Source organism: Suricata suricatta, chromosome 1 (assembly GCF_006229205.1).
Source record: "Suricata suricatta isolate VVHF042 chromosome 1, meerkat_22Aug2017_6uvM2_HiC, whole genome shotgun sequence".
NCBI classification, from domain to species: Eukaryota; Metazoa; Chordata; class Mammalia; order Carnivora; family Herpestidae; genus Suricata; species Suricata suricatta.
The window spans coordinates 173452326-173478715 of NC_043700.1; the positions used below are offsets into that span (position 1 = coordinate 173452326).

General features: G+C 38.1%; 1 protein-coding gene across 4 annotated transcripts in view; it reads right to left on the bottom strand.

Moving 5' to 3' along the window:
* Nucleotides 1–26390, bottom strand: part of STIM2 (stromal interaction molecule 2) — a 141678-nt gene that overhangs the window by 17240 nt on the left and 98048 nt on the right. For all 4 annotated transcript variants that reach the window (XM_029947716.1, XM_029947733.1, XM_029947725.1 and 1 more), the window contains exons 4-7: nt 10424–10535; nt 6788–6903; nt 3777–3954; nt 2661–2838 (exon numbers count right to left, since the gene is read on the bottom strand). In XM_029947716.1, the coding sequence (XP_029803576.1) occupies nt 2661–2838; nt 3777–3954; nt 6788–6903; nt 10424–10535 (584 nt within the window). The remainder of the gene's footprint in view (nt 1–2660; nt 2839–3776; nt 3955–6787; nt 6904–10423; nt 10536–26390) is intronic.

The window sequence follows — 26390 nt, forward strand, 5'->3', positions numbered from 1 at the left end:
AATACTGTTTCAAAATTTTGGAAATCATGACCTTCTGGTAACAGAAACTAGTTTAACTATTTTCTCTGCTATTATTCATAAGTTTATCATCTGACCTAAATTCCCATCCTTAGTTCAAATTACACTGTCATTCCTAGGGGCATGGATGCAGTAAAAACTGAGTAATTAAAAGCTTTTAACAAATGATGAATTATTAATTTTTTACAAAAATGATAATTATATACCTAATTTTTGTGTCTTGGGAATAAAACAGTCCTAAGTGAAAACATAGGATCACAGAAAGAAACACCTTAAATATCTGAAAACATGATTCTAGACCCAACTTTATGATTATTACCTCTGTGACCTTCTACAAGTTCTTTACTTCCTAATCTGAGGTTTACCATCTTGTGTAGAACAAGGGAATACTATGACTCATCCCAACTTTGCTCTTCTTGAAACAAAGTACAAAGTAATTTATGTGAAAAGTATTTAAACCACACAAAATATGAAGCAGAACTATTTTCACCCAGAAGTGTTTATTTTAGGGAAAACAGTGTGATGCAACGGATGTGCCAGACACTCCTAACTTCTAAATTTGAGAAGCTGATTACTTCCCAGACGAGATATAGCCATACCTCCAACTACGTGAGACCGTGGGTTATAGGACATTATACGGAAATTAGGTTCCCAGTTAAATCTACTTCTTTAAACAAAACTTTTAATAGCAGTATAGGAAAACATGAACTTTGGAGTAAGACGCACAAAATCTTGCTTTTGCCAGGTAACAGCTGTGTGGCTTCAGGCAAGTTATTTAACCTCTCTCCACATCTCATCTGTAATTGAGGATAATATTTATTTATTGTGAGGATTAAAATTTGCGAGCAAAGCATCTGTAATGTGCAGAGCACGACGGTCTGGCACACAGTGAGCACTCCTAAGACTGTCTCTCATTACTCTCATCGTGGTGGACAGAGTTCTTTTTAAATAGCAGCGTAACTCCCTTAAACCACCCCTACTGGCTCAGGGTCTCGTTAGGACTATTACATCTCACATCTGCACTGGGACATACCCTGGGGACCCTGAGGTCCATCGAGGTATACAGTGTCTCTCTGACAAAAAACGCAAATTAGAATGTTTGTGATTTGTGGGCTCTTTTCTATAGAGTGTCTTCCCTGTCACTTGAGGCAGCCACCTGTAAAATACTGCCATCACTTTATCTTTCTGTAGAATTATCATTACTGATTTCCAACTTGTTCTTTCTTACCTATAAAGCTCAGGAAAATAGGTAAGCACTAGGAACAAATGAAGAGTTAGAAGTCTTGGTGGGAAAAGGAAGTAAGTTCTCACAGGAATAAAAGGCATAATACCTACTTTTTGGACACAGCAGATTTTTGGCTAAGACTTTTTCTTTCTTTCTTTTTTTCTTTTTGTTAACTCTCTGGTTCTTTACTACATTCTGTACAGGTAAGGTTCGTCAGGTAAATAGGACCTGACCATAAAATAGGTGTAGGAGTCAGGTAAACAGAACAATCGCCTTACGGGGAAAAGATCCAACAGATGTCTGCGGCCTGAGGGAAACAATAGCTAACCATTAATAAAAGAGACGGCTGCAGTCAGTCAGACAAATTCTACCAAAAATGACAATCCTGAAGGAAACAGTAACACACACTGAACATTTTCTCATGAGTCGAAACTGAAACTCCTTCGTCACACAATTCTATTCCTTATTTAGCACCTGGCTGAGAAGGCGATAGGGCACAGAGCGAGGCAGGAGGCAGAACACCGAGATCCTTGGCCCTGATTTCCAGCCAAGGCACTCTCTGCTCTTGGGCCACAGCTTCTTTGTCAGTAAAGAAAGGGCCAAAGTCAGAAGGAGAGGAGACCGCAGAAGCAGAGGTTGGAGTGACGTGTTTTAAAGATGAAGGAAGGGGCCAAGAGCCAAGAAATGCAGGCAGCCTCTAGAAGCTGGAAAAGGCAGGGAAACTGATCCTCCCCTAGAGCCTCCAGAGGAATGCAAACCTGCGAGCCTATTTAAAACCCTGTCTTAAGAACCGTAAGATAGTAAATGTGTGTTGTTTTAAGCCACTACATTTGTGGTAATTTTTTATAGCAAGAACAGTAAACTAAAATATCTGGTCTATAATTAAATTCTGCCAGGACCCCCTCTCCGCTTTCCTTAAGGACCAACCTATGCCTGAAGGCTTACATTCCCTCTTGAGCAGCAAGGTAGCAGCGGATACTGGAAATATCTCTTTAGACAACTTCCCAATTTTTAGCAAATTATGTTCTAAAACCATTTAACAGGATTCAAATGGATGTTAAATAGATTCTTTACCTCTGCAGAGAAGTTTAACATGAGATACACTTTACTAGGTTACAGTTAGAAACTGAAACATATTATAGATGTTAGATTAAGTAAACACCTTAAATTCACTGGAAATAATTAATGTGGCGTAGAGGAAGATTTCACGAGCGAACATGACGGTAACTTCATCTTCGAATTATTACTCGGTCATTTTACGATATGGACTTTGATCAATGCTAACAATATGAACAGATAATTCTTATATTAACCAAGGAAGAACATACAATGCCACTAAATGCAGAAGACGACACAGGAACCACCCCGGAGGGCAAAGCAAGCATCCTCACAGGCCCTTGCTGTCGGCCCCAAGTACCTGCTCCAGCTCCTGCTCCGCATACTGCCGTCTGCTCAGCTCGCACTCGGCTCCCTCCCTCAGCTCTCTAAGCCGACAGGCCTCTTCCTTTGCGTAATTGATTTCATCCATCATTTTGCGCTCCAGATTCTGCTTTTCTACAGCAACATTTCTGTTTTCTTCCTGTGCCTTTTCCAGCCTTACAGAATGATAAAAATGAAAATTTGACACCAAAGTTCCATTTTTTATGAAGAATAACTACATATCAAGCAACAGAATGCATGTTTCAATCCAAAATCACACTATTTCCTATTAATCTAACATCTAAATAAGCAAAACAGCAGGTGGCCTATTATACAGTTACTCGGGTTATTTTGAGCTCAAAATTCAGTGATAGCAGGGAATCACTCTCTAGCAAAGAGACTTCTAAGAAATTAATAATTATGTGAATCATGTTAAAAAATATTTCACTAGGGGCACCTGGGTGGCTCAGTCGGTTGGGTGTCTAACTTTGGCTCAGGTCATGATCTCACGGCTCATGAGTTTTAGCCTCGCATCAGGCTCAGAGTCTCCCGGCTTCAGATTCTCTGTTTCTCTCTCAAATATAAACGTTAAAAAATTTTTAAATAAAATATTAAAAATAAAATTTCGCGGGGCACTTGGGTGGCACAGTTGGTCAAGCATCCGACTTTGGCTCAAGTCATGATCTCACAGTTCGTGGGTTTGAGCCCTGCATCAGGCTCTGTGCTGACAGCTCAGAGCCTGGAGCCTGCTTTAGATTCTGTGTCTCCCTCTCTCTCTCTCTCTGTGCCCATCTCCCACTTGTGGTCTGTATCTCTCTCTCTCTCAAAAAATAAATTAACATTAAAAAACAAAAATAAAAGAAAAATAAAATTTCACTATACATATCATTTCACCTATATTTTATTTTCACTGATCTGCTCATTTATTCACTAGAACGTATCTTTAATATAAATCTATAATTAGAACAATGTAACTTTTATAAAAATATGAAGTATACATACATTTACTGATATGTGTAACAAACTAAAGTGTGTAAGTACACACCCACAATTTTCACAAATTGTCTTTGGCCTATGAAAATAATAAGACTTCTGGCTTTTTGAACTTACTCACCTCTCTTGTAAGTCCATTAGACTTTGCTCTGCAGTTTGCAGACTCTCCAAGTCTTTCATCATTTTTGCCACATGTTCTTTGGAGGTCTTATTCTGTGTGTAAGCAAACCAGCACCCCCCAACACCGATTACTATAGAAACTGTGAGAATAAAATCCTTCATCCAGTTATGAGGAGGGCCTACGAAAAAAATTGCAGATGGTTAAATTAATCTTTGAATGTAACAGGATCTTGATACAACACAGAGGCATTTTTATAGTAGTTATCTAAAAACAAATAAGCAAATGTGGAGATGTGCCTCCCATAAACAAGCTCCATTCTTTTAAAAATTATTTCTTCAAATAATCACAGTGTTTATTATAACACTAATATACTAGACCCTCCAGAGGGCACAGATAAGCCCACATGGAGCCACGTTAGCTCTGTGGCACAGGAGGCAGTAACAAAAGTCCCAGGGACCTGAAAAAGACAACAGCATCTCCAATCATGTCGTCTGTGGGGTGAAAGGAGGCATAAAGAACACCACCGCCATCACCCCCGCTGCTCTCCTTCAGTCAGGTCAGGGACACGTCATGCGTGGATACACACATTGGAAGCCTAAGCATTCAACATAAGAGCATTTTCCCCCCAACAAGCAGTCATGTAACTAAGATTAGTCAACGCTTCTCAACCAAGGGCGGTATCTCCCACAGTGGACATTTGACAATTTTTGCTTGCCACAGTCGGGAGGGTGGAAAGTGGGTAAGAGAGTAGTTACTGGTGCCCAGTGGGAAGAGTCCAGGGATGTTGCTAAACAGACAAAAACATACAAGACAAACACTTTCTTGCCTACTTCTGCCAGTAACGGAGACTTATCCAGCCCAAATCATGTAGTGCCAAGGTTGAGGTACCATGAGTTAAATGATCATAACAAGTCGTATTTTAGGTGGCTATTTGCCAGAGACATCCAGGTTACTAGAAGGAAAGAACAGGATCACCTTCTCTACCACTAGGCATGTCAGTAATTTCCAGCACTGTTTCTAAAGTAAGGAGTATAATCAGTGATTCAAAACACAGAAATCACTAGTCAAGTAATTTCCTAGTTTATCCCTGACTCTTAACATATGCTAAGATTCAGAGGGCTCTCTGAAGTGCCACACAATGATAACGAAGACAATATAAAGCATGATTTGCTCCCAAGAGACAGAGTTTACAGCAGAAAACTACCTAACTGCCCAGGCCTCCAGCATGTCTATGCTGCATGTGTGATGAAACCTGGGAGCATCCGTAGACCCTACGAGTTCTCGTGCTCTCTTGGGTTCGTGTGTATTTACACCATGTGAGGAATGCCAAGCTCTATGCCAGACACCCTATTTCCAGAGCCCACGCCCTCACCTACAGTGAAACAGATGCACTGAGGACGACTAAAGTCTCAAAAGGATTTATTTTTATTTCTGCGTTAGACTGAGAAGTTTAGCTCAAGTTCTGGTTCAAACATGAGCCCTGTTCAGGCCGAAATATACTCACCAGAAATTACTATAAAGTCAGGTACCAAACTCTATACTAAGCCCCACAGACTGAAAAAGATGTCAGCTAAACTCCTTTACTATGTGTCTCTGTTCACTTGACAATGTTAGTTTGTTGTAAATCTAATGTTAGTGTTCCCAATGCAGGGCTCATTCCCTCAAAGAATAATTCTAAGACAAACACATTAAAAAGGTAATGCATCATTAACTTCTTCGCTGGTTTGTTTATCAAAACATTTGTTTTCAGCATTCTTTTGACTAGCTTGGTTTCTTTTCAAATGACAATGAAATACTGTTTTGGCTTAGAGGGGGTTTGCTCCTGGCGTAATAAAATATAAATATTCCTGACCAAGTTGTATAGAGAAGCATGTTATGTAGTTTTATTCCTCTCTGCACCAATCATTCACATGAACAAATTCGACAGACTCTCACAGAAGACAATCCCCACTCAATTCAGCAGAAAACTTAGGGTGTCATCTCTGTGGAATGCCTGGCATTTCAGGAGTGTTCTATTTCCTAGGGTTTGTAATTTCCAACAACAGTGCATTTCCACCAACTCTCACAAAGCGGAGTTCCAGCTGTCAGACCAGCTGCTCTCAGCCTGGGCCAAAAAGGACCCACCAGGACGGTCATGGAATCCACCCAAGCGCTCCAGTAACCCTTTCTCAGCAGGGTCATCACCAAAACCGTGTCACAGAGACGTGCAAGTTTCCTAACTCCAAAAACTGAGGTAAAATAAACATTAGTTTCCTAATTTACCATTCGTGGAAGCCATTTTTCTTGTATTGATTTTGTTACTCCTTTTTGGCTACTGAAAAATGGAACAGAAATCCTCCAAAATGTAGAATCTTCAAATACTTTTCCCCAAAGCTTTTTAAAACATGAACTTAAATAAACATATTAAACTTCCCTTCTGAAAAAAAAAGTCTTCCTATCAAAAGTAAAGAAATACAAGGTGTATTTTCCTTACAAATATGACATAATAATTTCTTAAATGTTCTTCTCCAATACAATCAAATAACATTCTGCACCTTGTGCTTTTGCCAGGATAGTTTACCATCACGTAAAACTTCAAGGGATCCGTAACCAGCTTGGCAATTTAACACGGCACATTTCAGTGACAGAAAATCTCACCCTATAAATCTTTTAAGATAATATTACTTTACATATTTGTATAATATCCTTTATACCTAATAGATGATTTTTCTTAGTGTTTTATCTTTCTTACTTTTTTCTTCTTTAAATAACAGGAGCACCTGGGGGCTCAGTTGGTTAAGTGTCTGACTTCAGCTCTCAGGTCATGATCACACAGTTAGTGTGTTCAAGCCCCATGTAGACTCTCTGCTGTCAGCACAGAGCCTGCTTCCGATCTTCTGTCTCCCTCTCTGCCCCAGCCCGACCCATTCTCTCTCTCTGTCTCTCAAAAGTAAATTTTAAAAAATAAATTAATGACAAATATGTGATCTGACTGTTCTTTTGCATCACACTCTGTGAGACAGAATACTAACGTGTTAGAGGTCCAAACAAAACCACATCCAGTGCCTTGAGCTGAAGTTTTTGTCTGTGACTCCGATCGCTGATTTTCAACTGGGAGCTCATAAATGAAGGTTCGTGCACTGCTATCCTGTTCATTCAAAAAATATATAAATAGTAAATGAAAATATTTCTAGTATATAAATTTAAATATTTGAATAATACATGCAATGCTTTACATATTAGTGATGACCTGCTGTCAGAGCTCATCCATGTGATTTAATACTAAACTTATTAGCATGTATCAAAACACTTTTCAGTACAAACTTAGCTGTACAAACACCCTGCAAGTTAAGTAGTTATTTGTTAGGCTCACGCTTTTGTTTTCTAAGGTTAACTTTATGCTATAATTAACTAAAATGTAGAACTTTAACAAATGCAAAAGTATTTATAACCATTAATTACCTTTGCATTTTATTATCATTTCACAAAGAACAAGAAAACGGTAAGTAGTTGACTTAACATCAATAGCAAACTAAAATATATATGTTTCAATTTAGATCATATCATTTTTCTTTAAAAGCATCTGAAAAACCTGCACCTTTACATTCTAATATGTAAACTGTTTCTAAATTAAACAGAGACCACTGAAGTCGTAAGTGAGAATAAGATGTCATCATGGCTGGGGGAGAAAACTGAGGGATTTATGTAATAGGAAATACTGAACCATTTCATTAGCAATGAAAAAATCATGTGGGGGCCAAAAGGCACAGGTGAAAGAAGGAAATAAAATCATTTTGTTTTGGACTTCAAATCCAAGTAGCCCCTTCATCAACTAAGATTTCTTAACAACCAAGTATGACACCAATGAAGATCTTATAACACACAGTCTAATAATAATCATATAATTGTAAATAACAATGACAATAAAAACAAGCATGTACTATATGCCGGGCCCTGTGTCAAAGGCTAAATCAAAATTCAAGAAAACCTCTAATATATATAAAATTCCCATTTTATAGATGAGAAAACTAAGGCAGCTAAGGTAGGGAGAGATTGAGTAACTTGCCCAATTAGTGAGAGGTGGGGCAGGGATGCAAACCCAAGTATGTATGATTGCCATGACTGTACTCGGAACCCATTGCATTTTATTTTGAAAGATACCAGACCCTGTAAGTATAGAGAAGTTACAAAAACGCCTATAATTCCTACAGGCTTCCATAAATCTTTAGGGAGTAAAGAACTCTTTCCCTTTACAAAATTCCTTCCTTCATCTTCTCTGCAAGTACCCTTTGTGTATGGCTCCTGTTACACCTTTAACGTGACACTTACCAAATTGCTTGAAGTCAAAGCTATGTCTTATCTCAGTGTCCCCAAACCTAGCATTATGCTTGGCAAAAGTAGATGCTTGATAAATGTTTGTATAACACATGAATGAATGCATGGATGGATGCATGAATGAATTAATAGCAATGATGCTGATAGACTAAATTGAAGAAAAACAATGAGATGTAGTAAAAAGGATACCATATAACAGTTTTATACAAAAGTTCAGTATGAGCCCAGGAGGTGGAAGGGATTCTACCTGAGCGGGTGAGGATGTCAGGGAAGCTCACACAGGTCTGAAAGGAATGAGGAGGCATGTGTCAGGCGAAGAGAGCCTTAGTGTAAGCTCTGGTAATAAGAATTTCAGAGTATAGAAAATCAGTAAAAGCTTATGATAACATGATAACATAAAACTAATACAATTTTTGCTACCCACTGCAGATGTGACAATATTTTAATGTCACAGACAGGAAACATAATGAATTGCTGTAGGCACTGGACATCTGGAATGTGTAATACATCTTCTTACACATTCTTCTAAGTAGCTCTTGGATTTACAGTTATCCGACAAAAAGTTCTGTAACTCACACTGTTGTTTAAGTTAAGTGATATTTATGTCCCTTTAGGCAACTCCTCTTTGCCATTACCCCTATAAAAGGGGCTTGATGAAGGGTGTTCCACTGTTCCTTTTTCCTCTACCCCGAAAAGCTCCAAAGAGCTTACCTGAAAGCTGAATTTCTGTATTTACAATTTGTCATTTCTAGTAACATACTCACTATTTTAAAAAACTGATCTTGACTAAGTGTAATGTTATTTCAACAATTCTCCTACAATCTGAGCTATCTCTGGTAACCTTTACTTAATCAAAAGGAAAAAAAAAGTGGCTATAACATTTATTGCCAACACACTGAACAACCTATTTCATTTCTGGCTGTTGTTATACAAAGAAACTTCCCCAAACACAACATACAAAAATTACTATGAGTTCCTCATAACTAGGGTAATATACAACTCAAGGGGGAAAAAATACAAACTCAAAAAAAAAAAACCCCACTGTAATCCCATGTTAATACTCTACTATCCTGTTTTAGCTTAAAAACCTATTTACTAGCAAAAACCCTATCTTATTTTTGTCTTCTTTCTCCCATCTAGCTGCACCATGAACAGACCAGATACTCGATAGACTTGTTGAACTGACTCTTATTCCCATTATTTCCTCAATACAGCCATGAAAATTTTCAACTCAATCCAAAGTCCAAGAAACAACAGCCACTGATTTAAATAGACTATGTAAGCAAATTGATCAGAAATACAATATGCATATTTCATCACATATAATGAGGTAATAATAAGGGATTAGAGTCCTTTTTGACACAAGAAACATTTGAGAGAGGAATGGAAGCAAGTTCTGGTAGAATCACTGTAAATTTTGACATTTTAATCTTTAACGATTTTTAATTTAACTAATGGAGATTTAGAAAATAAAATTTAGAAAACGAGTAACAAATAATTCCAGACATCTAAGGGACAAACTGGCATCCCTAGACTTTGGTATCAGATCTACCTAGGCTCAAATGCTGAACTGGGCAAAATATTTGACTTCCCTATCTGCAAAAAGGGGATAACAATACACACTGAATTTTAACCATGAAGCTTAAATGAGATAATACAGAGTACCTTAATGTTATATACATTTTTAAATGGCTGCTGTTAGGGGCACATGGGTGGCTCGGTCCATTAAGCATCCAACTTTTGATTTTGGCTCAGATCATGATCTCATGGTTCTTGAGTTCAAGGTCCACACTGGGCTCCATGCTGAGAGCACTGGGGCCTGCTTGATATTCTCTCTCTCTCAGTTTAAATAAATAAACTTTAAAAATGGCTATTATTTATATTTTATTTATTAAACTTTTTTTGAGGTTTAACTTCTGGCCACTAATATTAAGTGGTTATTGTTATTAAAAGAATACAATTAAGAAGGATCTGTACATTAATTCATTCAATGGGTTTTTCATAAAGGTGGATTCATATCAAATGAATATGGTTTTGCTATATTTACTACATGGTCAGAGGTTGGGTTTTTGATGTTATCTAAAAAAGATGTAGTTGGCCTACCTTCTAGTTTCCAAAATTACTTTCTTTGAGACTAAATTTTAATAAGAGCTTGATTATTTAGACAAATGAAAATTATTAAAACTTACAAATGCACACCTTAAAAAATTAAAGAATGGATATAATATTTCCTTTGACCCCCCCTTAGCCACAGAGGCACAAAAAGTAACATCTAGTATATATTTCTCCTTGAGTGAAAAAAAAAAAAACACATTTGAATAATAAAGATTCACCTGGGAAGCGTTGTTCCTTTAACATTATTATCTCTAAAATTTTTCTCATATTGGGGTAGTTCAACAAATTCTATCAACCACTGAAGCGTGTCCTCAAGGGTCCAATTATGAACTGCAAGAGACAAAAGGGGAACGCATATTTTAATTAGATAATATCTGCTTTCAAAATTTACATAATTTATATATTTATACATATACATATGTACACATGTATGTAAAATTACTGTAACTTCAGCAGATGTTAGATTGAATTTTCAATTCAGTTCAATTAACATTAAGTACTTAAATGATATCTGGCATCCTATGAGAAGCTGAAAAAGGCAGAGACATACCTCCTATACTTAAGAATTTATAATCTGTAACAGAGAAAACATGAAAGGAAAAAGAATACAATATTAGCGTGGTTAATTCTAAAATAAGCATCTATGCAAATTTCATACAGGATGAAATAATCTAGCATTTCCCTGGTTGCAGAAAAACTTACAAGACATGTATCTATTCACTCTTTCTTTCTTTCATTTAGTCATCCATACTTAGAATACTGTAAACCTTGTATTATCAGTTTCCATTTAATGGAATGAAATATGGTACTGAGCAAATGCAGAAAGTCCTTGCCCTCATAAGAGAGGGGTAACTTACAAGAGGAGGAAGAAAAGTGAGGCAAATTTCAGACAGTGATCAGATTAAGAAAGAAAGATGTCAGGATCAGCCTCTGAGGAGCTATTATCTGAACTAAGTAAGACCTAAAACTTTGCAAGAGGCCAACACTGTGATCATCTGGGAGAAAAATATCTCAAAACAGATGGAAAAGCTAGCAGTATAAAGGACTTACAAAAGGAATAAACTAGCTGTGTTTGAGAGAAAGAAAGAAAGCAGAGAGGCAAGGTCAGAGAAGACTTTAAAAAATTCTTGATATTTTTCTAATTTCGGTAAGGGGGGGTAAATAACCAATGTTTTTAAATCTATGTTTACTCTTTTAATGTGGATAATGGATTCTAGATTGTGGGAGAGAAGACTGAAAACCCAGAGCAGTAAGGAGAACATTCCTTTATACTGTGGTCCAAATGAGAGGTTGTATCACGCCTTGGACTATGGTGTCAGTATAGGATACGGCAAAAGTGGTCAGAGATTTAGGCTATATTGTGGGGATAATGCTGTTAGATACGTTCATGAAATAGATGGGGACTGGCAGCCACAGGAATGTAAAAAAAAAAAAAAAAGGAGAGAGGATGGCACCATTACCTGCAATAGGAAAGAATGGGAGAAACAAACTGGGGAGGGCAGCAGGGCAGATGACAAGAGATCAAAAGTTCTGTTTTTAGACATGTTCTATTTGAAGTGTGTATTAGATATTTAAGTGCAGACATACAGCAGCAGTCAGATATACAAGTTTGGAGCTTAGGGAAGAGTGAGGTTAGAAACAGAGATATAAAAATTGAGTCTTCAGCATTCAGATGGTCTTTAGAGACTGAATAAGATCACCCAGGAAAGTGAACACAGCTATTAATGGACTCCGGGAGACTGGCCCTAAATCATAAAGAAAATTATAGCTAATATCTTTTCTGCTAAACACTTATTTTGGATTAAACCCTTTATATCCACATTTTTTCATTTAAGCCTTACTTAAAAACACACAAAACTTATGACACACTAACATAATCATTTTAATTTTTGGAGATGAGAAACTAAAAGGTTAATGGAACCAAGACAGTTGGTAGCAGGACAGGATTTGAAGTCAGGCCAAGTGACTGTAGGACCTGACTCTATGCTATTCTGAGAGCAGTAATATTAAATAGCAGAAGAGATATAAATGAGCAGTTAAAGACTGGAAGCAATTCAAGATGTTTCTGCTTGAAGAATATGATGACCAATGATGAGAGTATCCAAAGGGAAGAATGCAAGTATTCTCAAAAAATTAAGAGTTCCATACTGTCTGCATTTAATTTGAGGGTCTGGGAACACAAAGTGCTTATAGACCACAGAAAGGTCAAAGGTGCGTGAAGAACATGAGTGAGCAATAAAAGCAGATCTGGGAGGGGTGTCTGGATGGCTCAATTGGTTAAGCATCTGACTTGGGCTTGGTCATGATCTCATAGCTCATGGGTTCGAGCCCCGCATCAGGCTCTGTGCTGACAGCTCAGAACCTGGAGCCTGCTTCGAATTCTGTGTCTCCTTCTCTCTCTATGCCCCTCCCCTGCCCATTCTCATTTTTTCCTCTCAAAAATAAATAAACATTTAAAATTTTTTTTAAAAAAGCGCAAATCTGGGAATCCATCTCCATCTGTATATGCATAAATCTGAGAAATATCTTCCTGATAAACTACAGAAAATTAGAAGTTCACTGCTACAAGCAAAGCTAAATTTTCACAATCTGCCTTTTTCACTAAGTGTTCTTTAGAAAAAGAACTGCAGTAAGTCACAAGAAAGTAGCAAAAATTCATTTAAAAATTACATATGGTAATTGATAATTTTATACTGAGACAAGACTTGGACTATTTTAAAATTGTTCCCTCCTTCATGTGTTCCTGCCATAAGCTTGGACACAGGCCTGAGGCTGCTGTATCCATTTAGCCAAATAACATGGAATACCAGCTAAAGGTTCAGGTCCCCGGTGCTTTCCACTGAATTTAATATATTCAAAGTAACCCTTTTTCTCTTCAGTTGCTTCCCATTCAGCATGAACTGCACTGAGAACTGCTTGTCTTGATTGCCAAGAAACCAACACGCAGCTGCACCTCGCACGCCCACACAAAAATCTCAGCCAAGGAAACAGGAGATTCTCTGTCATTATTCTATGGCTGCTCAACTGATCAACAACAGAAGTCCCTGATCTCAACACCAGCATATCAAAATATTCCTTCAATTCCCAATGAGCCAGGAGAGAAAGGAAGAAAAATCTAATAAAAAAAGAATACAAATTTAAAGTGCCCAAATCCTAATGTTACTGTACGCTGTAAAGAGAATATTACAGTGGTTTTAAAGTAATTTCCTTTACACTGAATCTTTAAAACAACAAAATTCTAACGAAGAGCACACAGTTTACACTGGGAGGAGGCTCACTTCTTCTTGTGCTTTTTCGTTTCTTTCGTGATGCCTAGTAAATACCTTCACTTCTCATGACCAGGATTTGTATTTTATATTAGCTTTCTCTGCTCCAAATATACTAGTTGTCTTTCAATTCTTAGGAAAGGTCATACTGTGTCCCTCCTCAGGGTCTTTGCACCTGCTGTTCCCTCAATATTGAGACTCTATTCTCCATCACCGACTCATCTTTGTCTATTTACTTTACCAAGACTTCCAATCTCAGTTAAAACTTTAATTCCTCAAGGTACCCTTTCTGAACAGTGCTATTCATCATAAATCATTCAGCACTTTTTAGGCACACATTAACTAATTATAATTATTTATTTGTATGTTTATAATTTCAACATCTGTTTATTTCACTAAAGCACAGGTTTCTTGCTCATCATTCTCTTCCTAGCATTTGGTACATAAAAGATGCTCAACAAATTATCTGTTGGATCTTCTTGAATAAAGAAATAGAACATGCTTAATTGACAGGTATTCTGAAAATCCATTTTCTCATTTTAGTGAAGAGACCCAAATAAAAAGAAATAGGAAATGATCTGTATAAGAAATTCCTGGTGGCAAAAGAGTTACACATTTAAGAATAATCTGGTTCCTTGTCACCTGCTTCTCAATGCTCTCTCACATGTGCTATTGCTAAATAGCACCTCCGCCAGAGGGCTGCCAGAGGAGAGCGCATTTCTTTAAAAACTAAATTTCCGGATCTGCAAAGCTCGAAATTCCAATTTCAAGGCTGTTACCTTATGTGGTTTTTGCTAGAAATTGTGTCATTGAGAGATTTTTGACATTTACTCCAAGGCCAGGAGAAAGACCTCCAGAATAGGAAGAGACCGGATTCTGGTCCCAGCTGTTATCTCTGATTTACTTACTATAGCCAGGTTATTAAATGTGACTGTTTCTTAACAAGTAGAATGATAAAATCAGGCTAAACCATCTCTTAATATTCATTCTAATTTGGGGCACCTGGGTGGCTTAGTAGGTTAAGGGTCAGACTTTGGCTTAGGTCATGATCTTACGGTTCATGGGTTCGAGGCCGCATCGGGCTCTGTGCGGACAGCTTGGAGCCTGGAGCCTGTTTTGGATTCTGTGTCTCCCTCCTCTCTGCTCCTTCCTGGCTCATGATCTGTCTCTGTCTTCTCTCAAAAATAAACGTTAAAAATTTTTTTTAATTCATTCAAATTCTGGTTCTATTATAACAAACAGAAGTTGGTGTTCAAAATATTGCTAAACTGCTGGTCTACAAAGTAGATTATAAAATACTGACACGGGAAAAGTACCTCTAAGAACTTTCAGGAAAGCAACAAAAACTGCTGCTAATGTTTGTTACATGCGTATTAAATACCAGATTTGCAAACATTATTTCAAAGACTCATTGCAACAACCGTTTGAAGTAGGTACTTTGATCACCACACTGAACTTAAAAGTCTGTGAAGGTGAAGTTCTTAATTAGACCTAGCAGATTAGTAAATGATCAAACCAGCTTTCAGGCCAAGTTTCTTTCTGCAGCTGTTAACCACTGGGCAGTGATACTGCCTTTTTAGAGTTAGGTAAATGCTCCCAGTAAACTGCCCCATAATTACTAACTACCAGGGCAGTTTATGTCCTGGTCACACTTGCAGCCATTTCTGCAGCCTTCTGAAAGTACCACATCCCCCCCATGCCCCTCCTTCCACCTGGGATGGCCTTCCCTTCTCTCTTTGCGGGGCACGTTCTTCCTTAGCCTTTCTCAGAGAAGTCCCTCCTCCACCAAGTTTTCCCTATCCATCAATTCCCAGGTTATAGGTGCTCTTCTCTGTGCTCCGGATCACACGGACACTGATTTGCCACAGGATCTGTCACATACTCTCACACAGTCGCTCATGCCTGTCTTACTCCCGGGTGATGAGTTCCAGGAACCTGTTTTTTCACCTAATACAGGATTGCTAACACCACAATGCCACACATCTTTGATACAGGATTTACATTTTATTATACTTTCACCTGTATCCACATGTAACTCCTCATAATCACATTTGAGAGATAACTGTTCTCTCTAGTCTACCCAGAGGACCTTGACCAAAATAGGCCAAGTAATTACACATGTGATCACACCTGTCTATTAACTGGAAGAGCCAGAATCTGAACTCTCATCTGCAGAATCCAAGTTCACTGCCAATAGGTGTCTCCTGATTTAGATTAGCTTAAAGGAGCCTGGGTGGCTCAGTCAGTTACACATCAGACTCCTGATCTCCACTTAGGTTATGATTTCACGGTGAGCGTGAGTTCAGCTTTAGGTTCTGTGCTGACAATGCGGAGAACCCTGCTTGGGGTTCTCTGCCCCTCCCTCCATCTCTCTCTTTCTCTCAAAATAAATAAATAAACATCCAAAGAAATTTTTGAAAAATAGCTGTTTAAAACTTAAAATAAATTTTCTCTTAGGAACAAACCTTCTGGATGCAGTACTAATAGTAATACAAGAGTTAAACATTATTTATGAGCAATCTGCCCTAGGAAATCGCATTCGCGGATTCAGGATTCCACTAGAGACATCTAGTACGCACTGTGGTCTACTGAGGGCTGGAAGTAGTAACACAATGGCTCAAAGGCACTTATTCCAGTTCTTCATCCTGGGGTGACTCCTAGGACTTGAAGAAGCCTAAATGACAAGATTTCCAAGAGCCAGGGGATTCAGAGCAGGGCTCTGGAGCAAAGCAGGCGATGGTGAACAGGAAAGAGTGGGGACAGGATGGGGAGGAGAAGCAAATCTGCAGGAGATGCGTGGGTGTGGGGACGTGGGATGTGTGGGGGCACAGGTTTATGGATTTTCACAGGAACAGAGGGAAGATAAGGATTCTCCTTTTCATTATCCTTCCCCTTTGCTGCTCTCAACAGGGCTATTTTAATAGGGAACAAGGTTCCTGATTCTGCACCAAAACAGCCTCCTTCTCTTCCCCTTCCTCCTTGCAAGTGTCAGTCCCTCCAATATGTAATTATTTTGAATCAGCATTTGAAAAAGATGGAAAATGATAACTGGGCCTAAGGGGAGAAAGCTTTTAGACAGCAGAAGGATTTGTAGTAATGGAGAGAAGGAAGAGATGGAAAGGGCTAGAAATAGCCAACAACAGAAGGAGAAGCCAGCGCTCCTGTGGCCGGCCCGCTGAAGCAGCCTTCTAAAAGAAACACATGAATCAAGCACAGGTGCATCCTCGCGTACAAACTGGTTATAAGCGGAAGAAACAGTGCAGCTGAAAGGGATCCCTCCCTCCCCTGAATCTCTACAGCACTCACTGTTTCTACCAAATGGCACACCGTACGTGCCGCCTCATTTTCTATCTGCTTCACTGTATCTTATGTCCCCACTATGCTGTAAGCGTCCACAAGGCAGGAACTCTGCGGTCCAGAATAAAGTTGCCATTTAAGTAATAGCTGTGTGTATACCTGACGGTTTTCTTCCCTCAAGGTGAGACCCGAACCTGTTTTGTTTTGTTTTGAAGTGCGTCTACGTGCTGTGCCACGCCTACGGTTTCGTGAAAGACTAAAAATACCGTTTTCATTGGTACCCAATTTCAAAGCAGCACAGGACGCTCCTGGACACAAACCCAAACTGCAGACACCTATGACAGACCAGAGGCCCCAAGCTGCATGCTGGACAGGACAAGATGAGAACGTGTGTGCTTCCAGCCCCCTCACGTAAGCACACATGACAGCCGCAAACCAGTGTGAAAGATACACTTCTAAAGATTAAAATACACACATTTACTTGCTCTTTTTACCTGTAAAAGGTTATCTTATAAAACCAATGCACCCAGTGTACTTAGCCATATACTTGTATTAAGTTACAGGCCTAAAAATACAAAACAGCTTAGGGAGGTACCACCATATAAGTTTTCATCTGTTATATTTAATGTAACTACATGCTGTCCTAAAAGCCTTCAAAGACGATTTGTAAAATTACCTAAATACTGTGAGAAAAAACTGCTATCAAATTATAAGGCATTAGCGCATACAAAGACACGTTAAGAACAGCAGCAGCTAACATTCTGGAAGCACCTGGAACTTTCAGTAACTATGCTAAATGCTTTACATGAATTACTTCATGAAATGCTTTCAACAACTCTCTGAAATAGGTTTTTTTATTTTATTATTTTATTTTTATTTATTTTTGAGAGACGGAGAGAGACAGCGTGAACCGGGGAGGGTCAGAGAGAGAGGGAGACATAGAATCTGAAGCAGGATCCAGGTTCTGAGCTAGTTGTCAGCACAGAGCCCAACGCAGGGCTTGAACCCATGAACCGTGAGATCATGACCTGAATCGAAGCCGGATGCTTAACCGACTGAGCCACCCAGGTGCCCCTGAGATAGGTTTTAAAAGGAATAGTATAATCATGGTCCACAGGTCACGAAGCTGAGGCTCAGAGTTTAAATTCACACAAGTAGTGGAGACAGGACGTGTGGACTTCAAGGCCCCAGCTCCTGACCATTGTCCCCCTCCTCTTCTCCCTCCTCTGCATGATGGAAAACTTTCAAAATATGGCCAAAGTCACCCTCAGCCATGTCAAAACTTGGGTATAAGACACACACATTTATTCTGTAGTTCATGTCTTAGTAGCTTTCCTACGCTTTCCTGCTACATCCTAAATTTATGGCGGGCGGGGGGGCAAGGGGAGAAACCTCTTGTAATGTTCTTAATGTTAAGAAAGCAACTGGCACAACAGTTTCTTTTGGCAAAGTAATGTATTTTAGAAAAGTCACCTTCTGATATCATAATACAGTAACATAGAGTTAAATACAGTGCATCCAATACATACTCACTACTTTCTATCAACGCATGAAAATATCTTGATAAATACCAAAAGGTTTGGTAAAAAGGTCAGAGAGGAGAAAGAATAAACACTGTTAACAAAAGTCAAGTTGGCCACATAAAAGGGTTATTGAAAGAAATTCTGCATTTTGAGGCACCTCTGACAAAGAAGCTAAAAACCATTTGTGGGTTAATAAAACCTGAATTATTGGCATGTTTATATGAAATTCGATATTCTACAATACAGTATTCACCACTTTTCTAAATTCACTTTCACTGAGAATTCCAAGTAACTAAAGCCTTTGAAGCTCTCCTTACAGTGAGAGACAGAACTTAGGAAAATGCAGTCAACCTCAGGAACAATACAGCTCATGAAAAGCAACTTCCAACTAAATATAACGGAAACATCTGAAATTACTTTGTAGAATATAAAAGATGAAAAAGTTTAAAGCCGTCCATATTTCATCTTCCCTCAGTTGGTGTCCAGACGGTGTGGTGTGACTTCAGAGCGAGGCTGGGCGCTCAGCTGCCGGCCCCTGGTGCAGACAGGCTGATCTTTAGAACAGTGCCAGAATGTGCGCTCGCCTGCCCACCGTCCAGCGGGGCATGTCTCTATAGCATGGACTAAATTCCTGCAGAATGCTGTATTTGGACACCGCAAAGCCAACACCCTGAACTTGGGAAGTCCAGATATTAGTAGCTGTACCAAAGAGGAATGAATACACACACTTTCTCTCAGGAGCTCCTTACCTTTGACCACGTAAGAATTACATGTAATTTTTAAGCACTTTGTTTAAATGTTGGTAAAAGTCGGAACATTCAGAATTAAAAAATTAGCAGGGTATTTCTCTTCCCAAGAGCGGTACTACAGACTCAAAGAGAAAGCTTTATTACTTTTCTATTGTAAATGGCAACCTTATCATTTAAACAGAGTGTAGTATCAACCCTTAATGTCATGAAGATGATGAGGAATAGAGACATATCTTAAAAATAAAAATTGGAGAAACAGAGTCCAAAAATTGTATGACTGTTCTGAAGAGTAACAGAATGTATGTAGAAATGACTGTTGGCCATGGTAAAAGTACTCTACAATTATAATTATCATCACAGTAAAATAAATAACAGTGGATCAGAAAGCTTTTGTAATTAAGGAAATTCAAGAAATGTACTTTCTTGAGTCAACTAATCCAGTAGACTCAAAGAACCATAAAAAAAACTAAAAGTTTAGTAAACTCAAGTTTTCCTGACTACCTCACTGTTGTGACATTAAAGAGAGCACCTCAGGGGCTGAGTGGCTGCCTCTCTGCTTATCCATTTCTTCATGGCACCCTCAGCCCTCAGCCAGCCACCTCCTTTCATTCATTCACTCATTCATTCATTTACTTTTTAAACACCAAACTGGGAAAGAAATGAGCATTTCACATCAAATGAAGGTAAGTTTTTTGAGGGCAGACAATATTTCTTAATACTCATTTCTATATTCCCAACATAGTGTACAACATCAAAAATATAGCAGGCACTAAATAAATGTAGAATGGCAGATAGATCTTAAATTCAATTAATGCTTGTTGGGTGACTAAATAGATAACAAAGTGATTCTATCAACCAAGGCTGCCAGGAAAATGTCACCTTCATTCACTCCTTTTAGTGGCATTTCTAGATAAAGCAACAAACATTTTCAAGAGTATGAATAAGTTTCATAAAACAGAATAGATGCTGCTTTCCAAAGAATACGTTTAACAGCAAAAATTCTATCTTTAAATGACAGCTTTACAAATATTTAATTTTCTATTAAAATTATTAAACATAATCAATTTTTCTTCTCTTGGAATTTGAAGGTTTCTTCAAAAATTTTCTCTATAGGCAACTTGGGATTCTTTTATTTCAGCTAATATAACTAACTTCATAGTAATTACTATTGAGCTGTGGATAAAATAAATGTAAAACATCAGAGTCAATAAATTACTACCAAGACTATACGAAAGCTCAGGTTAAGAAAATGTGATTTAAGAGGGAATTCAACAAGGGGCACCTGAGTGGCTCAGTCAGTTAATCATCTGAATCTGGATTAGAAAGCTTCTACAACGAATTTAGGAGGTTAATCCAGCAAAAAACAAAAAACAAAAAACACTACTACAAAATATTTATAATCCCTTTTGAAAAACTACCTTAAATTCTTTCTTTTTCTTTAATTTTTAACATTTATTTATTTCTGAGAGATTGAGACAGAGTACGAGCAGGGGAGGGACAGAGAGAGAAAGAGACACAGAATCTGAAGTAGGCTCCAGGCTCTTGAGCTGTCAATACAGAGCCGGATGTGGGGCTTGAACTCACCAACCGTGAGATCATGTCCTGCGTCGAAATTGGTCCCTTAACTGACTGAGCCACCCGGTGCCCCTGAAACTACTTTAAAGGAAAACCAATTTCAGGAATAATCTGAAATTTTAGTAGTCTTTTTAGGAATACGGTAAATGCATTGTTTAAATTTCTGAACATTTCAACTTTATTACCGCTCTACTTTTATGGGCTGGAGTTGAAATAAACTGCTTCAAATTTTTTTTTGATTTTCTAACTTTCTACTCAGTATTTCCCAGCTGTATTTATTTGTACTCTTGCAAACGACTTAGTTCCCAGATCCGGAAATCCTTTCCTATTCTAACTTCTTTTTCCTCCCTAGGCCTCAGCTGTGCCAAAGGGGAAGAAAGTAATTCTGCTTCTTTCAGTGATACTGTTGGGAGACAAACCAACAAGCTATTACCAAATAATTAAATTCAGAGTTCTTAAATTATAAATTGCCCTTTCTTATGCTTGTTATTCTATGAAAACAATATAACTTATTCTAGTAAATAATCATTATTTTAATGGAAGTGTTGACAAACCAAAATTGATAACGTCTAAATCCTGTCTAACCAAACTGACTTGCAAATTGAACCAATTCTTATATTCTAGAAGACAAACAACCATACCTATTTGTAGTTCATAGATGCTTTCAATCTACACAAATGTTACTAATAAAACTATTGCATCCATTGGTATTTTGGAGAGATCTGCTCCTTGCTTCCTATTAATATATACAAAAATGAAGGATATTTACACTGACATTAAATTCATTTCTGAAAAAAGATCACTCAAATTTTCCATTAAAAATATAGAAAATAAAGATAGCACTGTAAACCATAAAACTACCATTTCTTATAGTAGCCTAAGTCACATAAAAACATTGCTTTTCCTAGAACTGATAACAAGATATTACCTATAACTACGTATAACTTAATAAAACTTTTTGTAATTTCATAAAGGCATATCCTCCTAGACAATTCTCTAAATGCCTTAGTAAACTTCATACTCATTGGCTCTCTGATGTTACATTTGTTCTTTTTCCCTAATGTGAAAGGCTCATTTGGCAAAAAGTTGTGAATAACTCAAACAAGAACTCCAGGACATCATGAAGACAAAGGACTACAAAACTCTCCACATTCTTACTCTTTGTAAGTCTAACAGTAGTTGGGAAGAATCATTGGTATTCTTAGATATTACTTAAGTTGATGAATACAATTTGCCTTTTGGGGGTGTTTAGATCATGCACCAAGAATCATCTATCCTCTGAATTTACAGGTATTTAGAGAGCATCCCTTTCTCAAGATTTGCAAAGTAACTCAGAATGGACAGTGCCTAGTTTCTGTCACCTCAAATTCATTTCTCTATCTCTCCAATGATGCTTTTAAAAACATATATATTTCCCCAACAATACAGACATGTCTAGTGCTCCTAAGTGAACACAGTGACAAGGGTTTCAGTGTGTCAAAGAAAGAAATGCTGTGCAGTAGGGGTAATCTGTAATAGCCAGTAAGATTTTGGAAAGGGGAGAAGTGGAGTACAATTTTCTGACAGAATTCTCAGTGTTGAGAGTTGCATTAGCTCATTTCATTAACATACCAAAATGGGATTTAATACAGCATCTGTATTTGGGAAATGATATACTTAATTATAATACACAGAGTAAGACCAAAAGAGGCCCATAAGAAAATCCATTTCTAGTCCAAGTTTTAGACTGCAAGTATCAAGAATATATCAGATATTTCAGAAGGAGTAGCTATATTTTATATCAGGGGACCCATGCTGCCAGACCCTACCTATCCACACCTTTTAAGCTTTTCTTCTACTTCCTCTTTTCAAAGTCTAGTTTGAAAGTCAACAGTATTTACCACCTTCACTTCCTCTTTAACTCACTCCAATGAGACTTTCACTTTCACCACTGCAGACAACTGCTTTTTGTCAAGATCATCAACAACCTTAACCTCTACTTTGCCAATCTAATCTTTGTCACCGTCTTATCTGAACATCTGACACGGACTGTGCCCTGGGGCACCTGGGTGGCTCAGTCAGTTGAGCATCTGCCTCTTTGATTTCACCTCAGGTCTCACCTGCCTGGTCTCGCAGTTTGTGAGATAGAGCCCTGTGCTGGGCTATGCCATTAACCATGCAGAGTCTGCTTGGAATTCTCTCTCTCTCTCTCTCTCTCTCTCTCTCTCTCTGCCTTTTCCCCGCTCCCACCAAAAAAATAAGCATTTAAAAAAAAATGTCCTGCCCAAGCTTCCAGGATCCTACCCCACGCCAGTTCTCCCAGCTCCCCTCATCTAGCATCTCACTGGCTACTGCTCTTCTTTCCTGGCTCCTCTCTGTGCTTCTTGACCTCCCAGCATTCAGTGTCTTAGCATCATGATCTCAGTGTTAATCAACTTCTCCCTCCGTTATTAGTCCCCTAATTGGGCTTGTTCAGACTTTTTCTCCTAATCACCTCCATCTCCAAGAAGTTTTAATACCACAGGTCCATAATATGTAGGAGCCATCATTAATTCCTGTCCCCAACCCCGACCAACTCCTGAAGCCAATCCAGCAGCAAATCCTGTCCACTATTCCTTCAAACTATGTTATCAGTCAGACCTCTCTGCTACCTTCCTCCCACCAAGTTGCTGCAAGAGCCTCATGGCCCCACAGCCTTTCACTTCTATTCCTGCCCCCTTTCCTCAAGAGTCTAACACCCACAGAGTTACTACAGTAATTTTTGCAAAAGAAAAACCATATCACTACTTTTCTCAAAATTCCCAAGTGAAGCTAGTCATAAAATAACAAATCCCCGACTCTCTATTAGGCCTTACAAGGTCCTAGGAGAGCTGCCCCTGTCTACGTCACAGACCTTACCTGTCTCCTACAACGTTCCCATCCCTTATGACCTTCTAGATATACTGGCCTTCTCATAATCCCCTACATACTTTGAGATCACACGAGCCTCAAGGTGTTAGCCTGGCTGATCTCTAAGCCTGCAATGAACTTCACCTAGACCTCCCCTTGGCTCACTCTCTCGACACTATAACCGATGAATAATATCACATCCCTGAGGAGTTCTTCCTTGACTGCATCAGTTAAAAAGCTCTCACCCTATCTGGTCAATGACTATGTGCTACCCTGCTTTACTTTTATCCTATCATTTATCTGTTCCAATAGTCTTAGGAGCATATATATCTAAATGCACACATGCAAAGTTGTTTACTATCTGTCTCCCTAGAGTATTAATTTCATGAGGGCAGAATATTTCATTTACTCAATGCTCTACGCCCAAAAGCCAGAGTAATGCTTAACACACAGGAAGAACTAATACATGTTTGATGACATAATGAATGAATGGGATCAAGTATCTGTTTTTATCACTTGCAATTAGTAAAATCATTGATGATAAAGTATCCTTACAATGAATATCCCAATATATTTAAGGCAATTTGAGTCTCTCTCTCTTCATCTTCTGTCACCAAAGTAAGACTTACTAAAACACAAACTGCTCAATCTTTAAAACAAAGCCCTGTAGTAAAAAAGAAGACATAGTATACTGTAATTTCAAGCCGCTCAACAAAGCATGTCGAACAATCAGTTATGCACATAACTTATTTGATTAAGCATTTAGTTTTATGGTAAATTCAGCCTCCAGTATTTAATATAGTGCAAGTTCCATTAGAAACTAGAGTGATTACTTTTTTGGACATTCTTAAAAACTACTCAAAGAATCTGGACACAGTCTTAAAACATATATCCACTAACTTAAAACTAGGCCTCCCCTTTTTCCAATTATATATCCAGAAGCTTCCAATTATACATCTGAGAGAATGCAGTCTAATGTCATGGTCAAAATCATGCAACTAAGCATGCTCATTAAAGACAGAGGAGACAAATTTAGACAACTGCCAAAGCAGGTCAATCTTCAACCAGCTCACACTGCAATCTGGGGCACGCTTACCTTGCTAAGGTCACAGGCTCTGGATCAGTGGGTATGCAGCTAGTACACAGAAACCTATTATTATTCACTGTAGTAGTAGAGCTGTAGCACTATCATTAAAATTCTGTCACAAAATTTTTGGTACTGGTCAAAACATGGAAAATAATGATGTTAGAATTCTATATTCTTACAACATATAATTCAGAAACCAAACAAATGCATAAGCAAATTTAGAAGGTAAGGTCTTCCGTAGGCCTTAATTACTCACCCTCCCAATTCCTCTTTTCCTAGTCCACCCCATCCCTTTCCCCAAAAATTTAAGACGTAGTATTTCAATTATCAGTCAAATCCTTCATAAGAAATAAATTCTACGAAGGCTGTGAAAACATTTAGTGACATGCCTATAAGGAGTACAGCACAATTCTATCAACAAGCCTGTCTCAGCTTAAATTCATTTTTTATTAGCCAACAATATCTTTTAAATCCATAAACCAACACCATTATCGATGAAGAAAATAAATGCTGGCATTAAATGATGTATTAAGGTATAATCCCAATTACCAATTCTTATACACAGTACTTTTTGAATAAAGTACTCCCTGAACTGAAAATTCTTTTATATTTTCAACTTTTAAAAATGTCAGTAGAGTGCTTCCCTGTTTCTTTAAGCACAGTCAAATCTACCAGTTCTTACGAAAACCCTTTACTTGGTCATACTAGCCATTTATAACTACCATTCAATTTCCCTCCACCTTTCTTGCCTGTACCTTAAACAGGGGGTTGCTCACTGTTTCTCTACTTCTTACATGCCCATTCTCTTAGATCATTTTTTTTTTTACTGAGGTTAAAATACATGAAAGTTACCATCTTCACCATTTTTAAGTGTACAGTTCAACAGTATTAAACAGTCACATTGCTGTACAACCATCACCACCATCCAACTTCAGAACTCTTTCCATCTTACAAAACTGAAACACTGTGCCCACTGACCAGTACCTCCCAACGCCCTCCCCCCAGCTCCTGATAACCACGATTCTACTTTCCATCTCATGATCTGGACTACTCTAGGAACCTCAGATAAATGGAATCATACAGTATTTGTCCTTTTATGACAGGTTTGTTTCACTAAGAATAATGTCCTCAAGGTTCCTCAATGTTGTAACACATGCCAGAATTTCCTTCCTTTTAAGCTGAATAATATTCCATTATATATATGCGCCACATTTTCTTTATCCATTTACCCACTGATGCACATTCAGGTTGCTCCCACTTAAAGCTTTCTTAACACTTATTTTGTGTGTGTATGCAATTCAATTCCTCATACCAATGTTTAAATTCTTGAAAGTTAATGATTTTCTCCTTGCCAAGTCTCATGGGTTTTTCCCAATACATCCTTTTTCTCTATATCAGAACTACTAGCCACTTTTCATCTCTCCTCTCTCTACCTCCCACTAAGGAAGGGAGGGAAAAAAATTTACCAAGATTCACATAATGTAAAGAGATAGGAAAGACATGAGACATGATTTCCCATTACAGAGTTCTGAAAAAGAACATTCTTCATGAGGGTTTACAGCAGATACTCTGCAATATCGAGGCTACGCCCTCAACTATACAACCATCCATTATTTCCTGAAAACGTTCCTCTCTAGACTTTCTGACTTATGTCCCATGTTTCTGATGGCCATTCCTCACTTCATTAGCTAAACTTCAGCTTTTGCCTTATCAACAGTATTCCCAGGGGGCTATTCTTTTTCCTTGTCTTACTACACTCTCAAGTCTTATGACTTTACCTATCATACCTTTATGTGAGTAAATTAAAACTCTATTGTTGA